Here is a 20,599-nt window from a genome sequence, read left to right on the forward strand (position 1 = left end):
ACTCATTCCTTTGGGTACTGGAATACCCAGTGGACCAATTATTCAGTACAGATGGGGAAACGTGAGTTCTGGGGAAGGCGGGGGAAGTGGACGGGGGTGGAGGTTGAGGGTGGAACCTGTTTCAGGTTCCTGACTACAAACCATAGACACTGCTCATCCTTTGAATCGCCTCAACTACACAACCACTATCTCTACCCCTAGCATCTTAAAGGCACATGCGCGTCTCCGTGCAGCAGGGAAGCCCCGCCACCAACAGTGTGACCCAGAGGGACAGGGATGCCAGTGAGGCAAGAGCCCAAGAAGAGCAGCTGTAAGTTAGGAAAGCACTCGGAGGCCCCGCCTCCTCCGTCGCGCTGGCGAGCTAGGGGGCGTGTCCAGGTCCCAGGCTCCGCCCTCCCTGCGCGCGCTTCGCTCCAGGCCCCACAGTGCGCGCTCCTGGCGCCGGGGTGAGCGCGGCGCGGGGCCGCGGTGGCCTGAGGCCTGCCCGCTGGGCTCTGATGCTGCGCGCCCTGACCTTCTTCGGCATCTCGGGCTGAACTTGGCCTTGAGTCCTCGGCTCTCGCGCGCGCCCGTGTGTGAAGCGCGCACCTGCGGAAGACGAGGCGCGGCAGGGGGTTGCAGGTCCCCGCCCCCGCGCCTGCCACGCGTCGCGCTCAGCCAGCCCCGGCCACTTCCCGCAGGAGCGAGGTGAAGTAAGCTGCACAACCCCCACCCCTCGCTTGCTCTGGGCTGCGCACTTCTTGCATCTGTCGACACGCCAGCCAGCGGCCACGGGGGTAGCTCGGGGCCCACGGTGCTCGCCGGAGTCACCGATCCTCCTGATCCTCCTTCCGCACGCTCCTCCTTCCGCGGAATAAAGGCGTCGTCACCCTACTCCACCCCTGCAGGGCCTGGGGATGCGGTGCAGTTAGGTGGCGGGCCAGTAGGAGGCGGCCAGGCCCCTTTCCGGGCAGCCCTGGGGTCCCAGCGCGCCCATGTCCCTGGGCTTCCTGGAATGTGCTAGCCGGTGCTTTCCCAGTGCTTAAGCTTTGGCAGTTGCTATCGCACGAGCATTTTCTGCATACCGACCCAGCATATTCTTTTCCAGAGGCATGGGGCCTCTGAAAGTCGACCCTCCCAGCCTTGACCTCTTAACCAGAAGAACTGAAATTCCATACGGCTAATACAGTAGCCAGCCCACTCCCTCCATCGTGTCCCTTGAAAGGTAATCGGTTGGAAAACTAGGACCCCTGTGGTCTCTGAAGTAATGATGCACAATTTGCCCGAATCTTTGAGTTGATGAAGCTAATCTTTATTTGGGGAACACATCACAGAAAAGTGCCTGATTAAGAAGGGCATAGTGGTGCACACTTTAATCCCAGTACTTGGAGGGAGGAGGGAGAGGCAGGAAGATCTCTGTGAGGTTGAAGCCAGCATGTTCTACATTGAGAGTTCAATGCTAGTCACACAGTGAGACTCTACCTTAAAAACTGCTGTTTACCTTAAGCACGGCTGGTCTTTAAGAGTTTTGGATTTAACTTTTTTTTTTTTCTTTTGAAATACAAAACTGTTTAGCAGAAAGCAGCAAATTACTGTTGCCTGGTTTGGCTAGCTCAGGGACCATTTAAAGGGGAAAGACAAGATGGGCTGGTAGGGCCCACCCATTATTCCAGCATTTCTGAAACAGAGGCAGTGAGCCACATCAGCCTGGGCTACCTAGCCACACTCTTGTTTCAAAACCAAACCAAACCATAAAGGAAAATTATGAAAATTGCTGTAGTCATCCGTGGCCCAGGCCTCCCGGTGTGCCTGAGAGCAGCTGTTCTGGGTTGCAAGTCAGGAGAGCTCTTACACCATGTCCTCACAAAGTATTTTTTGTTCCCTGATCTGGTTTCTTCTGGCCAGCCATTAAAATGAGGTTGTTTACCCCCATTTTACAGCCAGGGAAAACAACCTAGAATTGAGCCATGGGTTTAGGGTTATACATTTACAGCTTGACTCTTTCTACTCTTGTTACTTATTTTCACCTAGGACAACATACATGTTCCGTAAGCACCAGACCTTTGAGCTACAGCCACAGCTTGTATTTCTTTAAAACTAATTTATAATTTTTAAAAGATTTGACTTTTTTGTGGGTATGAGTATTTTGCCCGCATGTGTGTAAGTATAGCACGTGTGTTCACCAAGGCTAGGAGAAAGTATGGGGTCTCCTAGAACCAGAGTTGCTGCCATGAAGAAGTGGGCAATCAAACCTGGGTCCTCTGGAAGAGCAGCATGTGCTCTTAACCACTGAGCCATCTCTCCAGCCCCACTTTGTGCGCACGCGCGCGCGCACACACACACACACACACACACACACACACAATGTTCACTTGCCTGTTGAGAACTGAAGAGGGAGCTGGGTCCCACAGAGCTGGAGTTATAGTCAGCTGCGTTGTTAGTGCAGGGAACTGAACCAGGTTTTCAGGGACAGCAAGCATGGTTGACTGCTGAGCAAACGCTCTGGTCCTCCCCCTCCCTTTGTGTTGATTTCATTTATTCATTGTGTGTGTGTGTGGTTGGGTGTTTATCTCCACGTGTCTCTTTGTACCCTACATGTGTGCCTGGAACCCTTAGGAGGCCAGGCAAGGACTGGAGTTGCAGATGGCTGTGAGCTGCCACGTACGTGCTAGGAATGGAATTCAGGTCCTCTGCAGGAGCAGCAGGCACCCTTAGTCACTGAGTCATCTCTCCAGCCCTGCTTTGAGCTTTCAGACAAAGTCTTGGTTTAGTTCCCGGCCTGGTCTCAGGCTCTCAGTTCTACCTCGCGTCCTGAGTTCTGGGGTTATAGATGTACAACCCCTGGCTGTCACACTCTAGTCTTCAGGTCAGATGGTAGAATTCTCAGGGCCCAAGAAGGGGCCATCCCAGCACCGTGCCTCTTCCATCAGTGCGGTCAGTTGGACCAGCTGAGCTCTCGTGATCCATGACATGTAGCTCTTCTGTATCGAGATGGTTCATCGGTTCCGAGGCATTGTGGGAAGTGCCTTCGTGGTGCCAGCGCTCAGTGGTAGAAGCATTTCCCGAGCGCCCACGGCCTGCCAAGCATTGTGCAAAGGCCCTTACATGGATCATCCTTGTATGTGCCTGTAAGTGCACTTGCTCTTCTGTTCCGTGGCTGAGGAACAAAGGCCTTGCTGTTGAGGCCACCCAGCTGTTGAGAGGCGCCAAGTGGAATCCCACATCGTATACTTAAAGCCTTGGCTCACAGGGCCTTTCCGGTTATACTAGGGCATTGACTCCATGCCCTCCGAATATCGGAAGGAGGGCGTGTGAATCACTGTTACACACATGGACATGGGGCTTGTTAGCAGAGACCATCGAGAGACCGTTAGTGTTCGGGTGACTCGGCAGGCCAGAGCAGTGCCCAGAGCTGGCTTGCCGTTTTGTCATTTGGGGGATATAACCACACATTTTCTTTCTTGGCCTTTTTTTAAAATTAAGATTTATTTATTTCTATTTCTATGTGTTTTTGTTTGCATGTATGTATGAGCACCATACATACATGTGGACAAGTGCCTGCAGAGGCCAGAAGAGGGTGCTGGATCCCCCAGGACAGGAGTTAGAGAGAGTTGTAAGCCACCAAGTGGGTGCTGGGAACTGAACCTGCATCCTCCGCAAGAACAGCCAGGCTCTTAACCACTGAGCCATCTCCCCAGCTCTTAGCCACGTAGTTTAAGAGGCATTGGAGGTTAGCTCTAAGTCCTGCCACCTGCGTTGTCTGACCTTCAGCAAGGTAGTTGACCTTCCTGTGTCTCAGCTCACTGCTACACAAATGGCTTATGACAGTTCATACCTCACAGAGTTGTGGCAAGCAAAAGAGGGTCTGCTACTTGCCATCTTCTAAGCCTAGTATTTGGCATATGGCATACACACCAAAAATAGCCACAGTGCTAATAGTATAGTTATAAGCAAGAAGCAGTTCCTGGCGGGTTGCAGCGTTGTGGTGCTCGGCGTGACCCTTACAGCCTATGGCTTCCATCACTCAGTCCTGGGCAACTTGTACACCAGGCTACGGTGATCCGGTGCAAATGGGATTTATTTGGCTGTTAGCAGATACAGCTGTTTGTTTGCCAAATGCCTGGCCCTGCTGTGGATGCAGGAGACCTGCAGTGAAGTGAACCAGTCTCTCCCAGTCCAGGTTGGACTTGACTTCCTGGGAGACCGGTGGCGGGCAGTGAGCAAGCTAAGCGTAATTCTCGCGCACTGTTGGGGAAGTGTCAGACAAAGGGCTGGCGGTAGCTCCGTTGGTGGAGTGCTTGCCTGGCGTGCACAGCACACCCAGCGCTGCTTAGGCCTAAACATGGTGGCACATACCTGTCATCCTAGGCCTCAGGAGACAGAGGGGGTAAGAGCAGAATTCATGGGTCTGCAGAGATGGCTCAGCAGTTACAAGTACTGGCTGCTCTTGCAGAGGACCTGGGTTCGATTCCCAGCATTCACATGGCAACACTCAACTGTATAATGCCCGTTCCAGGGTACCTGAAGCCCTCTCCTGGGCCCTGCAGGCCCCAGGTGTGCATGTGGCACAAAATCATACAAAACACCCACACATAAAATAAGTTCAGTGAAATTCAAGGTCACCCTCAGCTACATAGCAAGCTTGAGGGCAGCCTAGGATACAACCTGGACGGAAGAAAGGAAGAATTGAAGGAAGGAGGAAGGAAGGACTACAGAGAGGAATAGAGTGGGGAGGGGGAGGAGGCATGAGGTGGAGGTGGCAGTTTGAGTATTTTATAGCATTGTCTGAGAAGGCCTGACTGAGCAAGTGGTCCTGCTGAAGTGAGGTAATGCACCATGTGGGCACCTGAAGGGGAAACTAGGTCAGACAGAGAGAAGAGTCCAGTACAGGGCCCTGAGCCAGGAGGTCAAGAAATGATGGTGAGAAGTTCAGGTGTGTCAGCCCTTCAACAGACCTGTGAGCAGAGAGCTAGCATGACCCTACCAAGACTGAGAGGGTCACTCTGCTCCCCCACCCCCACCCCCTAGACTCAGCTCTGCAGGAGCCAGAGGAAGACAGAGGAGAGAGAAAGGCCTCTGTCTATAGATGTTGACAAAGGTGACAACAGAATAGACAGAGCTGGTGGGAAGTACTGAACTCCAAGTCTCTCTAACTTTTATCATGTTTGTGTGTGCTCCTGTGTGCGCTCAAGTGGACGTCAAAGGGCAGGAACGGGAGTCGGACCTCTCCTTCCACCCTGTGGTTTCTGTGGCGTGAACTTGGGGCATCAGGCTTGGTGGCAGACGCCTGCAGCTGTCCCCATATATAATTTGAAGTGGGCACTGGTATTTGCCAACAGACCAGACACCTCTGAGGTTTATGGTCGGAACATGGTCATGTTTCCTGGGACTTGTGGAAACTGCATTTGAAGCGAGTTGAGAGGTGTGGTGGGACATGCCTGTAATCATACTGCTAGGTGGTGCTAGAAGGTAGCAGGATGAGGCCAGCCTGTGCTACACAGAGATGCCCTCTCCCAAAAACAAAGAAACAAACCTGAAGAGGGGAGAGGAGGAGAACGGAAGGAAGGGGTGGGGAGGGGGAGGGAGGGATGACGTTAGATTCAGGGTAAATAAACCAGTTGGATTTGGATGTTTGGCCTAGTCAGCATTCAACTAAGGAACCAGAAGGTCAGAGTTTGGGTCCGTTGACTAACTCTGAAATCAAGGTGGGAAATTCCAAACTGAAAATCCAGGCTTGGTTACACGGGTAGCAACTGGCTGGTCAGTGTTGAACAGCTGCTGTGTAGGAGGTAGGGGCTGGGGAAGTTGATTTATGATCTTTGCCAATATCTGTGTTGTAGATGCCTCTCTATTCAACAATATCAGGAGCATATACGGCAGCAAAAAAAAAAAAAAAAAAAAAAGTGGGGGCTAGAGAGATGGCTCAGTGGTTAAGAGCACTGGCTGTTCTTCTAAAGATCCTGAGGTTCGTTTGTTAGTAAGCCTCCTTCCTTCCTTCCTTCTTTCCTTCCTTCCTTCCTTCCTTCCTTCCTTCCTTCCTTCCTTCCTTCCTTCTTCCCTCCCTCCCTGTCCCCTTCCTTCCTCCTTCCTTCCTTCTTTCTTTCCTTCCTTTCTTTTTCTGAGACAGACTCTCAAACTACTTGTATTACAAGCTGGCTTGAATTTCTGACCTCCCTGACTTCACCCCCCAGGAACTGGCTTACAGGGGTACATCACCAGACCTGGACTATTTAAGTAGTCTACTTAGTTAACATTTGTCCAGAATTCATTCTTTTAGATTTTTTATTAATTTTATTTAGTGTGTTACATGCGTGCACACCCATTCACTTGTCAAGACATGCATACGGAGGTGAAAGAGCACATTCAGGGAGGCAGTTCTCTCCTTTACCGTGTCAGTTCCATGATGCTTCTTGGTAGCAAGTGCATTTACCCACTGACCTGTGTCATCCACCTTGGGGGGCAGATGAGAGAAGGGGGGAGGGAGAGAGGGGAAGAGGGAAAAAGAGGGAGGGGGAAGAGAGGAGGGGGAGAGAGAGGTAGAAGGGAGGGAGAGAGAGGAGGAAAGGAGACAGAGACAGATTGTATTTTCTTGTTTGTTTTTTGATTTGGGAATCTTACTATGTATCCTAGGATGGGCTTGAACTTTCAGCAATTCCCCCTATCTTAGCCTTCTGACTGCTGGGATCACAGGCATGTGCTGTGTCATGCCTGGTTGTGTTGATTTTTGTCTTGTTTACTTTGGTTTGGGTCACATATGTCATCTCTGTTAATCTTAGCAACCCTTCCCTCCTCAGCCCTTGTCTCACTCTTAATTTTAAATCAGGGTCTCTCTAAGTTGTCCACCCGACCTCCATTTGTATTCCAAGCTTGCCTTGAGCGTTTTGACCCTTCCACCTCAACCTCTCAAGTGCTAGGATCACAGGCATGAAACCATGCCTGGCTTCAACCATGTTTTGTAGATGAAGTCAGGACTCAAATGGATTAAGTAGTTTCCCAGGGTTCTGTAGCTAGAGGGAGTGTTGAGCCCAGTGCTTGGGACCCAAAGTTAGTGCGGCAAGTTGGACTTTCTGACTTCATAATTCATTCATCCTTCCAGTCTCCTCAGCTGTCTTAGGAAAATCATGGCAGCGCAGTGGGGATGGCTGCATCGCCCAGCTCATGCTGGCTCCAGGGAAGCCATTTATGATAAGGAGATGCTGAGCTAAAGCATCTAAAGACTGGCTCAAGCAGGATTGTGCTGACTTGGTAATGGGACTAGGAGAGCAGGTGTTGGTTGTTGTTTTTTTTTTTTTTTTTTGCACGTAGGGGTGTTTAGCATGCGCCATGTGTGTTCCTGGTGTCTGTGGAGGCCCCTGAGATTGGGGTTACAAACAGTTGTGAACTGCCCTGTGGGTGCTGGGGCTCTAGCTGTGGGAAGGCCAGCCCTTGCAGCCACTGAGTCATCTCTCCAGCCCCAGGTGTATATGCTTTGAAGCCCTCTGTGCTCAGTGTTCTGGAGCCTTGCTACTCAAAGAATGCTCCTTGGACCCCGCCATCAGCTCCTTAGGCCTCTCCCTTCATCTTCTCCAGCAGAATCTGCACTTTAAACAGTTCACAGGAAACTCCGATACATGGTACAGTTTGAGCTGCGCTGTTAACAAACAGGATCATAGAACAAGTAACACATGTACCTCCCATGCCGATTCCAGGAAGAGTAGCTGTAGCAATCGCACTGTAAACAGCTCAGTGAATTACCCAATAGTGCCTGCTTTCAGAATTCTGGGAATGTAAGAGAGGACTGGTCCACTTGGGCACTAGGTCCAGAACACACATGCTGTCAGAGGGAAACAGTGTTAGGTTGAGGGCCAGAAGGCAGTGTGGGCCAGGTGCCATCCATCGTCCTTGTCCTCAGAGAGGCAGCCTTGGGCTCCCCCACCTGACAGGCCCTGTGAGGCTCCCCAGCTCCCCTCTGTCCCGGCACATCCCGAGCCCTGGCTCCCAGGACCGGATCAGGAGTTTGGGATGCCGCTTGCCAGCTGGCACCGCCTCCTTCTCCAGGCTGTTCTCTGGGCTTCTGGTTTCTCCTGCACTGACCTTGCAGCTTCTCCTTCCCCTGGGGCAGAGGCTGCTGCCAGCTGAGAAAGAAAGGTAGTCCATCTGTGTGTTTGAGAATGAGCAGAGATGCTGGGAGGATCGGGGAGGAAGGCTGGGGGCCTCTCGGTCCTTTGAATGGACCTGACTTGTCTTGTAGATGCGGCACAAACTATTGGACCTCTGTCTTACTAGAGCCATCTTGGGGTGGGTCCCCGGAGAGATGAGGAAAGAGGACTAGGACCAGGTAAAAGCAGGTACATGGCTCACACCTGCAATCCCAGCACTTCAGAGGCTGATGCTGGAGGATTGCTATGAGTGTGAGGCCAGCCTGGGCTACAGAGCAAGAGCCTGTTTCATACAATAACAACAACAGCAGCAGTCAGAGGCAAGTTTAATCCCAACTGAATGGTACCTGTAGGCTGGCCAGCTCTGGGGTCTTTTGCATGTTTGGTGATCTCTCTGAACCCCAGTTTCCCATCTGTATGGACATATTTTCCTGTTTATGCTGTCTGGCTTATGAAAGGTGCTTATCCAGTTTTTGTAGTTGCCCCCTCTCCTTTCTACCTGTGTTTTCACTGTTTAGTTCCCATAGCTATGGCTCCTCCCCTCTCTGCTTCCTTCTGCCTTTTCCCAAAGCCCAGCTTCCGTGGAGACCTGGAGGGCTATGGTGATGTAAACGTAGCACCTGGCCCTATGACTTTGGCCAGAACAGGAGACTGACACAAAATACTGAGGTGCTCTTGTGATTCTATCCAGGCCTCTTATCTCTCATATATGCCAACTGCCTTAAGTCAGGCCAAAAAAAAAAAAAGAAAGAAAGAAAGAAAGAAAAGCATGTTTGTCCAGGGAAGGCCAGTAGGGCATTTGCAAGGACTCAGCTTGTCACTCTGTCACTATGGAAGCTTCATTCCACAGCACCTCAACCTGTGCAAAAGGTTGAACCATCCTGTATGGGTCTTGAGGGCTCTGGTCTGGATCCAGTAAGATCAGACTGAGAGCGTTTGATTTTATGACTGGCACATGGGAATATTATATTCACTCGATAATATATATATATGATATATATAGCCATAAGCAGTGGCTAAAAGGCATCAGGTACTGCCCTAAGCATCATGTAAAATGAAGTCACTTTATTTTTGTAACAAGACTGGACTGAGGCATCACTGCAGGACAAATTTTAGAGGAAAGTGGGTGTAGGCAGGTTAAATAATTGTTAGGTTATTAAGGAGTTGAGCTGGGATTCACACTCAGGCACTGGCTGCACAGTCTTTTGTTTGTTGTTGTTTCAGGGGAGAGGGTTTCAAATAGCGATTCTCTCTGGCTCTCTCTGGCTCTCACTGTGTAGACCAGGCGGCCTCAAACTCAGAGATCCACCTACCTCTGCCTCTGGACTTTGGGTATCAAAGGCCTGTACCACCACCCTAGACTTGTTTGTTGTTGTTTTAAAAGGATTAACTTATTTCTATTTTATGAGTATTTTTTGTATGTATGTATTTTGCCGTAGGCATGCCTAGTGCTCTTGGAGGCCAGAAGAGGGCATCAGATCCTCTGGAACTGAAGTTAGAGGTGGTTATGAGCTACCATGTGGATGCTGGGAACAGAACCCTGGTCCTCTGTAAGAGCAGCCAGTGATCTTGACCTGTTGTTTTCTGAGACATGGGCTTGCTATGTAGTCCTTATGTACCCAGGCTGGCCTTGAACTTGTGGCAATCCTCCCGATTTAGCCTCTCAGGTACTAGGATTACTGCTGTGTGCTACCACATGACTTTTTTTCCCTTCCTGTGTTGGGGATGGGACCCAGCATACTGAACAGTTTACGGCTGAGCCACATGCCAGCTCCAGAGTCTATTCCTCTTCTGTTACATTCACCTGTGTGTGTGTGTGCGTGCATGCGCACAAACATGGTGGAGGTCAGAGGACAACTTGCAGGAGTTGATTCTCTCCTTCTACCATGTGGGTCCCAGGGACTATCTTCAGATCACTGGGTTGGGACAGGGGTGTTTGCACACTGAACCATGTTGCCTGCCCCCCACAGTCTAGTCTTAGGTATGTGCAGCCACTATCAGTTGTGATTTTTGCATGAAGTCCAGGAGACATGGGAAGAAGCTGAATGATGGCTGAGAGAAGGTAGGCACGCCTCTTCCATACCAGCCATTGACTGGAGGAGTACCTGCTGCTGGCCCTGGCTAGGGTTCTCCTGCCGCCCATTAGCCTGTGCTCATGACTGTGACCAGCTCTGGTTGTGAGGTGGACTGCTCCACTCTCGGCACCGTGGACCTCCCTGCTGATTCATGCCATTTCTCTGATGCTCCTAGTCGCAGAATGCTCTGGTTTCACCAACTGGCTGAGGACTTTTCCCCTGGCAAAGGTCCTGCTTACAGAACAAGCTCCCTGCACACTGAGTTCTGGCCCAGAAGCCAGATTGTTCGGGAGGGAGGGGACTACCACATTTTCCCAAGGAACGTGTGGCCGAATCTTGCCAGGCAGGAAATGTTTGATGACCTAGCTATGTTACTTCCACATCATAACCTCCAGACCCGTGTCTGATCCTTCCTTGTTCCATCTGTCCTTCCCAGGCACAGGCATTTGGAAGATGCTCATAGTGGCAATGTGCTTGGCCCTTATGGGCTGCCTACAGGCACAGGAATTCAAGGGACACGTGTCCATAGTCCTGCTGGGAGCAACCGGGGACCTAGCTAAGAAGTACCTGTGGCAGGGACTGTTTCAGCTCTACCTGGATGAGGCTGGGAAGGGCCACAGTTTCAGCTTCCATGGGGCTGCCCTGATGGCCCTGCAGCAAGGCCAGAAACTCATAGACAAAGCCTTGGAATCCCTCTCCTGCCCCAAGGACTTGGTACCCAGCCAATGTGACGAACTCAAGGGCCAGTTTCTACAGCTGAGCCAATACCGCAAGCTGAAGACAGCCGAGGACTATCAGACTCTGAACAAGGACATCGAGACCCAGGTCCTGCAGGATGGGCTCTGGGAGGCCGGCAGGATCTTCTACTTCTCTGTGCCCCCCTTCGCCTATGCAGACATTGCCCGAAAAATTAACAGCAGCTGCCGACCACACCCAGGTGCCTGGCTGCGGGTTGTTCTTGAAAAACCCTTTGGCCATGACCACCTCTCAGCCCAACAGCTGGCTTCAGAACTTGGAAGCTTTTTCCAGGAAGAAGAGATGTACCGGGTAGACCATTACCTGGGCAAGCAGGTGAGCTGCAGCGTGGAGCATGGCTGTGCTATGTTGGCCGCCACAGAGCAGTCATCAAGAATTTACTGCTGAATGCGGAATGGAGCTAGAGAGTGTTAGGACGCCTCAGCCTCCATAGTCCTCTCAAGGGAAGACAGGAGGCTAGAAGCAGGGTTAACCCGTGAATGGCAGACCTACCCATTTCTATATCCTTGTCGTGGCTTCCCAGTGAGGGTATGCATTCTGAGTCCCCCATGTTGACCTGCCTTTTCCACAGAAGTGGTCCGGGGACTCTAGTGTCTGGATCAGGCTTCCATTTGGGAATGTTGTGGAAATTAGAATTAGCTCTTTCAATCCCTTGCCCATCTGCCTTTAAACAAACAAACAAAAAAAAAATCCTTTTCATCTTGAATTCTGTCTTGAGGCAAAAGGCTGATAACAACTTAGAACTGAATAAGGGAAGTCGGACCCTAAGTCCAAGTGATTCAGCAAAGCCTAAGAAACAGGAGCTTGAAACAATCTGCAAGATCCAGGTCAATGGCCAGTTCAGTGTGCACAGGCCTCAGAACTCCGGGCTTAAGCCCTCGCACTGCCAACAGAGAGTGCGTTGTGCCTGTTCTCCTTGGTACCCAGACTGCTGAGCTGGGCCACATACTAGGGAGTTGATCACCTGGGCAACTCCAACTTTTTGTATTTGTCAGGTTCTAGTCTCAAACTGTCCCTGGACCAGGACCAGTCTTTCTAAGGGTTTGTTGGCCTGGAAATGAAAAGGAATAATATTAAATGCGTGCAGTTTGAAGTTTCTCATGTTGCAATTTTGTCAACAAATTATCTTATTAAAAGTTGATAGTCTTAAAAGATAGGATTCATTTTTTTTCTTTCTTTTCTTTCCTTTTTTCTTCTGTACTACAGATTGGACCTGGGGTCTTAAGCATGTAGGCAGACACTCTACATTGAGTTACAGCCATGTTCTTTCTTAGCTGGAAACTGTGTAGGGCACTTAGTCTTGAGTACCTCCAGTGAGCTGTGAGACGTGAGGTCTAGGAGCTGTTGTCCAGAGAGGGATTTCCCCTTTAAGTGGAGAGGTCTGGAGCTTGAGAGATAGGGTCCTTCCTTCACCCAGGAAGAACCTGAGGTGACCTGTCTTCTTCCATGACAGGCCGTGGCTCAGATCCTGCCCTTCCGAGATCAGAACCGCAAGGCCTTGGATGGCCTCTGGAACCGGCACCACGTGGAGCGGGTGGAAATCATCTTGAAGGAGACCGTGGATGCAGAAGGTGCGTGAGAGCTCTGCCACCCCATGGCTCCCCAGCCTTGCCTGCCTGCTATTTGGGGGCACTCCAGGCCCTGCAGCCTGGAGTGTCAGCCAGGCTTTTGCACCGTGGCCAGCTCAGCTTGGAGGGGGGAATCTCTATTGGTATGTAGCTTCCCTCCAGGTCTCCTGCTGCTGTGTGCTGCTCCCTGTACTGGCCAACCTGCAGGGTGCCTGGTGGCAAAGCCCAAGTTGTCATCGATACCATAGGGGCATCTGGACCAGTGACGTGCACCTGGTACAGGCACCTGGAACAGCTGACAAGCAGTACTGGAGGTCACCGAGTACTACTGGGTGACATGTTTTTATGTGTGTGTTTGAGATATCATATAGCCTAGGCTGGCTCAAAATCACTGCATAGCCAGGGACGACCTTGAACTTCTGATCCTCCTGCCTCTATTTTCCTAGTATTGGGATTCTAGGTGTGTGCTCCCGCCCCCAGCTAATGTGGGTTTTATGGTAGTGCAATCGGGACTGTTGCGGCTGTGAGGCTTTGTGCTTGCATGGGTGCTGCCACTATCCGGAAGGGGGCAGCTCTCCTGTGCTCTCCTCCCTCCTGAGTGATCTCTAGCACCCTTGCTGTTTCTGGGAGGCCTCTGCTGGCCGATCCCTCCTGAAGCCACAGACTTTGTTGCTCTCTGTGGGGCTGCTCCGATCCTGTGCTGGCCTCGCCACCTCGTTCATGTGATTATAGATGCCAGGAGGGCCGCCATCTTACAAAGTACTGTATGAATGACCTTGTCAGTCCAGGGTTGGGAGACATAGTTAGGTTTGTATCTGCCTCCAGCTTGGTATCTTCAGGGTATCCCTTTTGCATCTCTGGCGAGAGTTGGTTTTATGGGTGATGCTGAATAAGGTTACTTTGAGCTCTGGCATTCTGCAACGTTAGTACAAAATTTTTAGACGTACGTGTGCACACGTGTGTCGTGTGATCTTGTGGAGGTCAGAAGACAATCTCTAGGGTCAGTTCTCTCCCACCACGTGGCTATAGAACTCAGGTCATCGGGCTTGGTGGCAGCACGCTTACACACCAAGCCATCTTTCCGGTCCTGTTGCCACACTTGAAACTATTTTTTAGATTTATTTCGTTGTTGTATGTGTATTCATGTTGCCTGAGTGTGTATGTGCACCGCATGCACACCTAGTACTGAGGAAGGTCTACAGAGGGCACCGGATCCCAGGGACTGGAGTTACTGACAGCTGTGAGTCCCTATGTGGTGCTGGGAACAGAGAAGTAAGTGCTTTTCACTGCTGAGTAATCTCACAGACCCCAGTTATTTCAGATTTAGGTCACTACGTTTGCAACACTGGTTCTGTCGTCATCATCATCACCACCATATCATAATAATTTAAAGAGCTAGCTGTTACTATGTCCCCAGTAGCCTTCTCTAAAGAGAGTGGTATGGTGTACCCGCCTGCGGGACTAGTAATTCGTGGGGTCTCCAAAGAGGACCAGGCCTGAAAGAAAAACGGGCGAGAGAGAAGAACGGACTCAAGCAAATGTGCACTTGTCAAGAGTCAAATTTTATTGAACCGGAGCAGGCTTTTAAGGCCAACCTTAGATAGGGGCGGGGCGAGGGAGGAGCACAGTGTAGAACACTCAGGGAGGGGTAGGTTGGAAAGTCCTACTCTAGAGACATCTCCCCCTTCTCTGTATACAAGAACAGGGATAGGGAGGTTACTGTGACCCGCTAATGGTGTCCCAAAGAAGGGCTCATTTTGGCAGCCAATTATTTTTGTTTAAGAGTAAAATTTTGGATCCAAAGGAGCAAACAGTCACCAGAGAGACGAGCGTTCCCCAGAGTAGGTCAAGTGTTGTCACTCATAGGCCATTGGTTTTGACAAGGCTATTTAAATTGACCATAGTACAAGGGGCACAAACGGGGTCTGAGCCTGTTAGAAGGGCAGTGCTGGACCCTTACCCGTCATTGGATCGGCCTCCTCCCGGCGAGGTCGTCCTGTCTTAGGCGGGCCGAGACTTATCCACCCGTTCCATCTCTGACTTACCAGACCACTCACTTTGTGGAAATGTAACGCATCTTGCTCTCAATAAGACCATCAAAGCTCCATAAGGATCCTGCAAGGAATATGTTTAGTAGCCAAATAGTATATGAGGGGTCACGGAAACCTGAGTTATTATTTGGAGGGGCGGGACCAGAATTTCCACCCCCGGGTTGATTTTTGTAGGGAGGTGAAGTCTAAGGGTTGAGATGTGGGGTTGTTTTGGTCCTTTGGCAGGTCAGCGGTAGGCTCGTCTTCCGTGGCGAGGCGATGGTAATGGACTCCCACTGGCTTGATTGCATAATCCACCTGACTCTTAACAAAGCTTGTCAATCGATTAAAGGCCCAGGGGCCAAAAGAGAGAAGCAAAAGGATACCTACAAAAGGTCCTAGCAGACTGGGAAGCAGAGTGATTAGCCATGGGGATGTGGGAAACCAATTTTGATACCAGGACTCTTGTTTCTCTCTGTTCCATTTTCGTTCCTCCAAACTGGAGCGAACCTTATCGATACTGCTTTGCACTACACCTGTTTTGTCAGTGTAAAAGCAGCATTCTTTCTTGAGCGCAGCACAGAGTCCACCTTCCTGGAGAAAAACCAAATCTAGACCGCGCCTGTTTTGTAAAACTACCTCAGATAAGGACACCATAGAATCTTTTAGGTCCTGTAAGCCTTTTTGCAAATCTTGTAGGTCTTTGTCCACTGCTAGGGAGAGTTGATTAAATTGTTGCTGGGAGGTAATTAGGGAGGCTATGCCTGTACCAGCTCCAGCGGCTCCAAGCCCTAGAATTACAGTTAGAGTAATGGCAGTTAAGGGCTCACATTTAACTCAAGATGGACGTACCCCTTTTTCCCCAAACCGAAGGAACTCATCCTTAGAATGTATAGTCAGCCTTGGGAAAAGCCGTACAAGGACGCAGTAATCTCTATGGACTAAAAAGGTGGAGCTTACAAGATTAGGAGTAAGACCAGTGGAGCAGGCAAAATAAGTGCCAAAAGGTGCAGCAATATATGTAAAGCTTGAATTTACAAGAGTAATATTGCAAGTTTCTTGTAAAGCCACCGGGGGAAGCATAGAAGGTCCCAATAGGCACGTTCCAATTCCGGACACCTGTGTGACTGTAAGGCTGACTCCCTCTGGGTGCTGCCACCGTAAGGCATTAGAATTATTAGTTGTAATTACTTCTAAGGATAAGGCTATGCCCTCGTAGAAGGGTGGCCGTGGTGAGTAACACACCCAGCATTCCTGAAAATCAGTGGCGTTAATTTGATGTAAGACCTCTTCGTTGAAGGGCAGAAGCAATGTAATTGCCTTTGGCAGGGTTACTAAGTGACTAGAAATCACAGGATGGCCCACCAAGATGTGTTAATAATGGTAATTTGGAAAGTTCCTCAGAAGAGTTACTTAGGAAGCCCTGAGGGAGATTAGGATTTAAGGTATTTCAGGAAGATGATCTTATCAAAAGCTCCAGGTCAGCCAGGAATGCACTATTGTATCCGGGCAGTAGTCCGGTCAAGCCAGATGCCAAAATTTAGGGGGCAGCAAGGTGCCAGAAGGTCCCCCTTTATTTTATTTTTACAAGGCCATAATCCCAAGGGAACCGTGCCTGTCTTAGGTGGGAATCTGGGGTCTTCAACCCTTGCTAAGCTCGTCATTGGATACATCAGCAGCGATTGGCTGAGCTTCTGTCTTAGGTGGCAAAAAAAGGGGGGAACAGAAGACCACTGTGGATTCTCTTACCTGTCACTGGCTGACTGGTTCAGCTCACTGGGATGATTAGCATTAGGCCTATTCATAGTCTTGCCTGACCATCTGCAGCCTTTGATAGTGCACCTGGATGGGCTGTACCTTTAGGGCATCAATCTACTGTTTAATAAAAGCCATAATTGTATTGAAAAGAACAGGTCCTATTGAAAGAATTATCAATAAGATGAGCAGGGGACCAAGGAAAGGAAGGAGATAGGGAAGGAGCCCATTCCTGTGCTGCTTAAGTCTACCATGAACATATATCAGCTGGAGGCAAAGGATCACAGTCCATGGAAACAGTTGTTTTGGTTTTTTTTCCCATCATTTCTGTAAAGAGATATAAAAGGAATATGTTCTCAGGGTAATTCTTTTACCCTGGACTGATGAGTGTTATTATTATTATCTATATGCTTTACTAATCGTTCTGGCAACCATCTGGCTGCATCTATCTCTTTAGAATTGATGCAAACTGCTTCTCTGCCCCGTATCAGGACAGGATCTGGACCATGCCATTTGTTGTCCAAAGGATCTTTCCATAGGACAGTAGCAAACTGTCTTTCTGTATCCATAGGCCAGAAACATTCCACAGCTGAATGTCCATATTTTCGAGTTTCAGGCCCTTGTTAATTAAAGTGTTAATTAAAGCCTCATAGTACTTTTCCAGAGTACGGAAGAATGTAACCGCCCCGGACCCTGGTCCTCTGCTTGGGCAGAGATAAGGAAGTGAGCAAGCAAAGACTTCCACTCTGCAAAGAAGAATGACCAGACCTACGCTTGAGAGATAACACCTAGCAATCAACCCAAATGGACTCAATTCTTCTCTTGAAGAGCCCCTGACCTTCTCTCAGGCTCGCTCCTCAGAGAAGACACAGGTTGAAGTTAATTGCTCTTCCATCTTTGGCTGTAGCCACATTCCCACTAGCAGGAGATTCTGAACGTGAATTAAAGATCAGATATTCCTCAGGTGTCTGGCCATGACTGACCAGACCTGAAAGTCAGCTACCTAATCCCTCATCCAATTATGAGTAGCCAGGACGGCAACCCCTGAACTTCCCTGTGCCTCATCTCCTAACAACCTGAGGCTTATGTCTCTGGGGGCCCACTCTTAAAATTTTGAAAACATATTTCCAACATAGCCAGGGCTATTATCTGTTTTACGTTGTGTTGGAAGTTTTAATATAGCAATTGCTGACAGCGTATGAGCAATAACATTTTTTCCAGCTTTACCAGTTTGGAGTGTGGAAAATATAAACCCACTACAAGTGTCAACAAAAACATGAACCAAATTTAAATTACCAAATTTAGGAATATGTGTAACATCCACTTGCCAAATAACATTAGGTACAAGGCCACAGGGACTGACCCCAAGATGGGAAGTAGGCAAAAGGACAACACAAGAAGGACATTGTTTAAACAAGTCAGCTTTATAATTACCTTAGTTAAAGGTCCTGGAAGGTTAGAATGAGCTTGTAAATGTCCAATGTAAAAGGAAAAGTGGGTTTTTTTTGTATCAAATTTTCAATTTGTAAAAATAATTTTAGTAGGAGAAGATGTCTAAATTTAATTTGCAATCTCTAACCTAGGTAAAGACTGAGCTACATAGGCACTATCCATAAAAATATTTAAAGACTGCTTATTACAACTTTAAAACACAGTCAATACGGCAGGTAACTCTGTTATTTGCACAGATGTGCTAGACACTTGAAAAGATGCATCAACAGGTCGGACTTTGTCATAATAAGCTTACATATGTTAAAATGTCATATCTATTAGATCTCTGACAAGCTTGAGGGCCAGCATATTTGAGTTACTCTTTGTCTTTATCGTCTGCTCTAAACTGTATTAAAAAAAAACCTAAACAAAGACACTAGGTATAGCTTAACATCTTAACCAACTGTAATTGTTAGCATAACTTTAAATCTGCTCTTTTTGAACTAAAAGCAAACCTTTTAATCAGATACAGTTCATAGAGAAGCTAGCAAATCTTGCTGCTCCTACCGCTTGTATTAAAATTGAACAGTAAAAAGCTTTGCATTTAGCACTAATCAGATGACTGAACATAACTCAGAGACCTAAACAAAATGGTGGCAAACTCATAGCTCCACCCTCTTTATCTCCGGACCAGCATGGCGGCTGGCCATGTCTAACTGAACTCAGCTGTAATCCCCAAACAAATATGGCGGCAAAACTATAGCTCCACGCTCTCTCTATTGCTGAACCGTCATGGCGGCTAGCCACGTGTTAGCACAGGCTGCGACTGACAATACCAAACATAGCCATTAGGTGCTGATGATGATATAGCAACCACTGTGGAGCATCTACAATCCCCCACAACCAAAAGTTCAGGGTCATCTTTGGCTATATATGGAGCTCAAATAAGTTTTAGAACCAACTGCATAACAGAACAGTACAGAACAATCTTAAACTGTATAAATTATTTTAGCCATACCAAACCTATTAGCCAGAATTCTTTCCCCTTAAAAGAGCATAAAAAACATTTTGCAATGAGGAATCACCAGTCTTTTAAATGAAGTATAACATATTTAAATACAGTTTTTTTTCTTTAAATCATATTAACTCTCTGGTTTTTTAATAATACATCCACTAACCTTCTGCAACATCCTATATAAATTCAGGTTCCTAGCTTCCTTTTTCTGGCTTAACTAGACATTCTTACTTTTTTGCTCTCTCTCTCTTGCTTTTCAGACAACACAAAAACTCTCATCAAAATCCTTTCCATCCTAACATGATCCTGCTAGAGCCCAGGGTCTACGATTTGCTTTTTAAAGGCAAAGCAAAAACAAGTTACATTATTACAAAAAGTTCTGAAACTGCCAATTTTTTCTATAAACAAAGCAGCTTAACAAACAAACAGCTCTCCACAAGATACATTTTAAAAACTGCGATTTTCTCAATTAGCACAAACAATACGGTAGGGTTTCATTTAGTAAAATTGATAAAATAAATACCCAAAATCCTTGTCATACCCAAATGCCTGATAAACTTTAAACATTTTATAGCCTTAAACATTTAAACATTTTTTAAAACCCGTTTTTGCAATATCAAAACAAAGTACCCCTTTTGTAGGAGAGAAGTCACAAGGCATAACCATAATCCTAACAAAACCAGATTTTAAAACCAGAATTTACCAATGTAAACAACTTAATTTTCAAAACCAATGCCAATTTAAAATAACTCATTCTTTTAACCTAGAAGGAAATGAGAATTATTTGACCAAGGTTCCTTTTTTTTTTTTTTTTACCCATACCAAGATGGCGGTCACATTATAACCCACATATTAAAGTCAAGATGGCAGTGAGGCACTGAGGTACCTCATACACCACGTGGTAACCTATGCGTTCATAGATCTAATGAACACATAGGCACACATTTTAAACAAGTTTCATGAGGCCTTTCAGAACAGAAAACAGAAGGTACAAATACTGCACAGAGACATTGAGACAAAAAAAAAAAAAACATTAACCAGCTGGCCAAATTTATTGAAAATATTGATGAAGTTAGGGGCGTCCCCCTGAACTTCGGCAGCTGTGACCACCTCGATCACGTCTTGCTACCCAGATACAGGCACCTCGAGCTCTGAGGAATTTTTAGAACAGAGAACAGAAAGTACTACACGCACAAACATTGCACAGAAACATTTAGACACTTACGGCCGCACACAAAGACAAAACACAGAGACAAAGACAAAAAACAACCACGGTACCTGCTTTTTAAACATTTAAATATATATACAGAGCATAACCATGATTTTAAGTCAGAACTAGAAAAATTCAGAATTTATCAGTGAACACAATTTAATCTTTAAAACTAGAAGTGGCTCCATCTTTCTGGTTTCTGTTCGAGAGCTGGCTGAAGCTGACACTGGCTGAAGCCAGTGGGAGGGGGCAGAGTAAATTGCAGTCCTGCTAAGCTCTGCAGCTGGCAGAGGCAGGTCTTGCCTCTGAGGGTTTGGGCGTTCTCATCCACCCAGTTCTCCGCAAGCCTGGCCCTCGGTAGGGGAGTGGGAAGGAGACAAGTAGAGTCCCCGTTCCTCCTGCTCACCATGCTATGGCTCCGATCCATGCCCTTTGCCCCAGCCCACCTAGGGGCCTTTTTTGTTTTGGGCGGAAGGGAAGCAGCGCAAAGGAAGTAGGCTATGAGACTTAGCAGTTTCTTCCCCTGACTCTGTTTCATCCTCACTTTGTAATGAGATGAGGTCTATCTCTTCTTTAGGAGGCTTTTTGGTACCAGCTCTTTTTCCTGTACTATCTCTTAACATTTGCTTGCACTGCCAAGTG

At 48.1% G+C, this 20,599-nt stretch overlaps 1 protein-coding gene across 6 annotated transcripts in view; it reads left to right on the forward strand.

The window, feature by feature from the left end:
- The first annotated feature begins 422 nt into the window (after positions 1–422).
- The window catches only part of H6pd (hexose-6-phosphate dehydrogenase/glucose 1-dehydrogenase), a 33,343-nt gene continuing 13,166 nt past the window's right edge, over positions 423–20,599 (forward strand). The window contains exons 1-4 of one of the 6 annotated variants that reach the window (XM_055615377.1): positions 423–687; positions 1,088–1,204; positions 10,629–11,263; positions 12,402–12,519. In XM_055615377.1, the coding sequence (XP_055471352.1) occupies positions 10,646–11,263; positions 12,402–12,519 (736 nt within the window). In that variant the 5' untranslated portion in view covers positions 423–687; positions 1,088–1,204; positions 10,629–10,645. The other 5 variants (XM_055615375.1, XM_055615374.1, XM_055615376.1 and 2 more) reach the window with 5 other exon arrangements.

The sequence above is a fragment of the Psammomys obesus genome, unplaced genomic scaffold, assembly GCF_907164565.1.
Source record: "Psammomys obesus unplaced genomic scaffold, mPsaObe1.curated_primary_1811, whole genome shotgun sequence".
Taxonomy (NCBI): domain Eukaryota; kingdom Metazoa; phylum Chordata; class Mammalia; order Rodentia; family Muridae; genus Psammomys; species Psammomys obesus.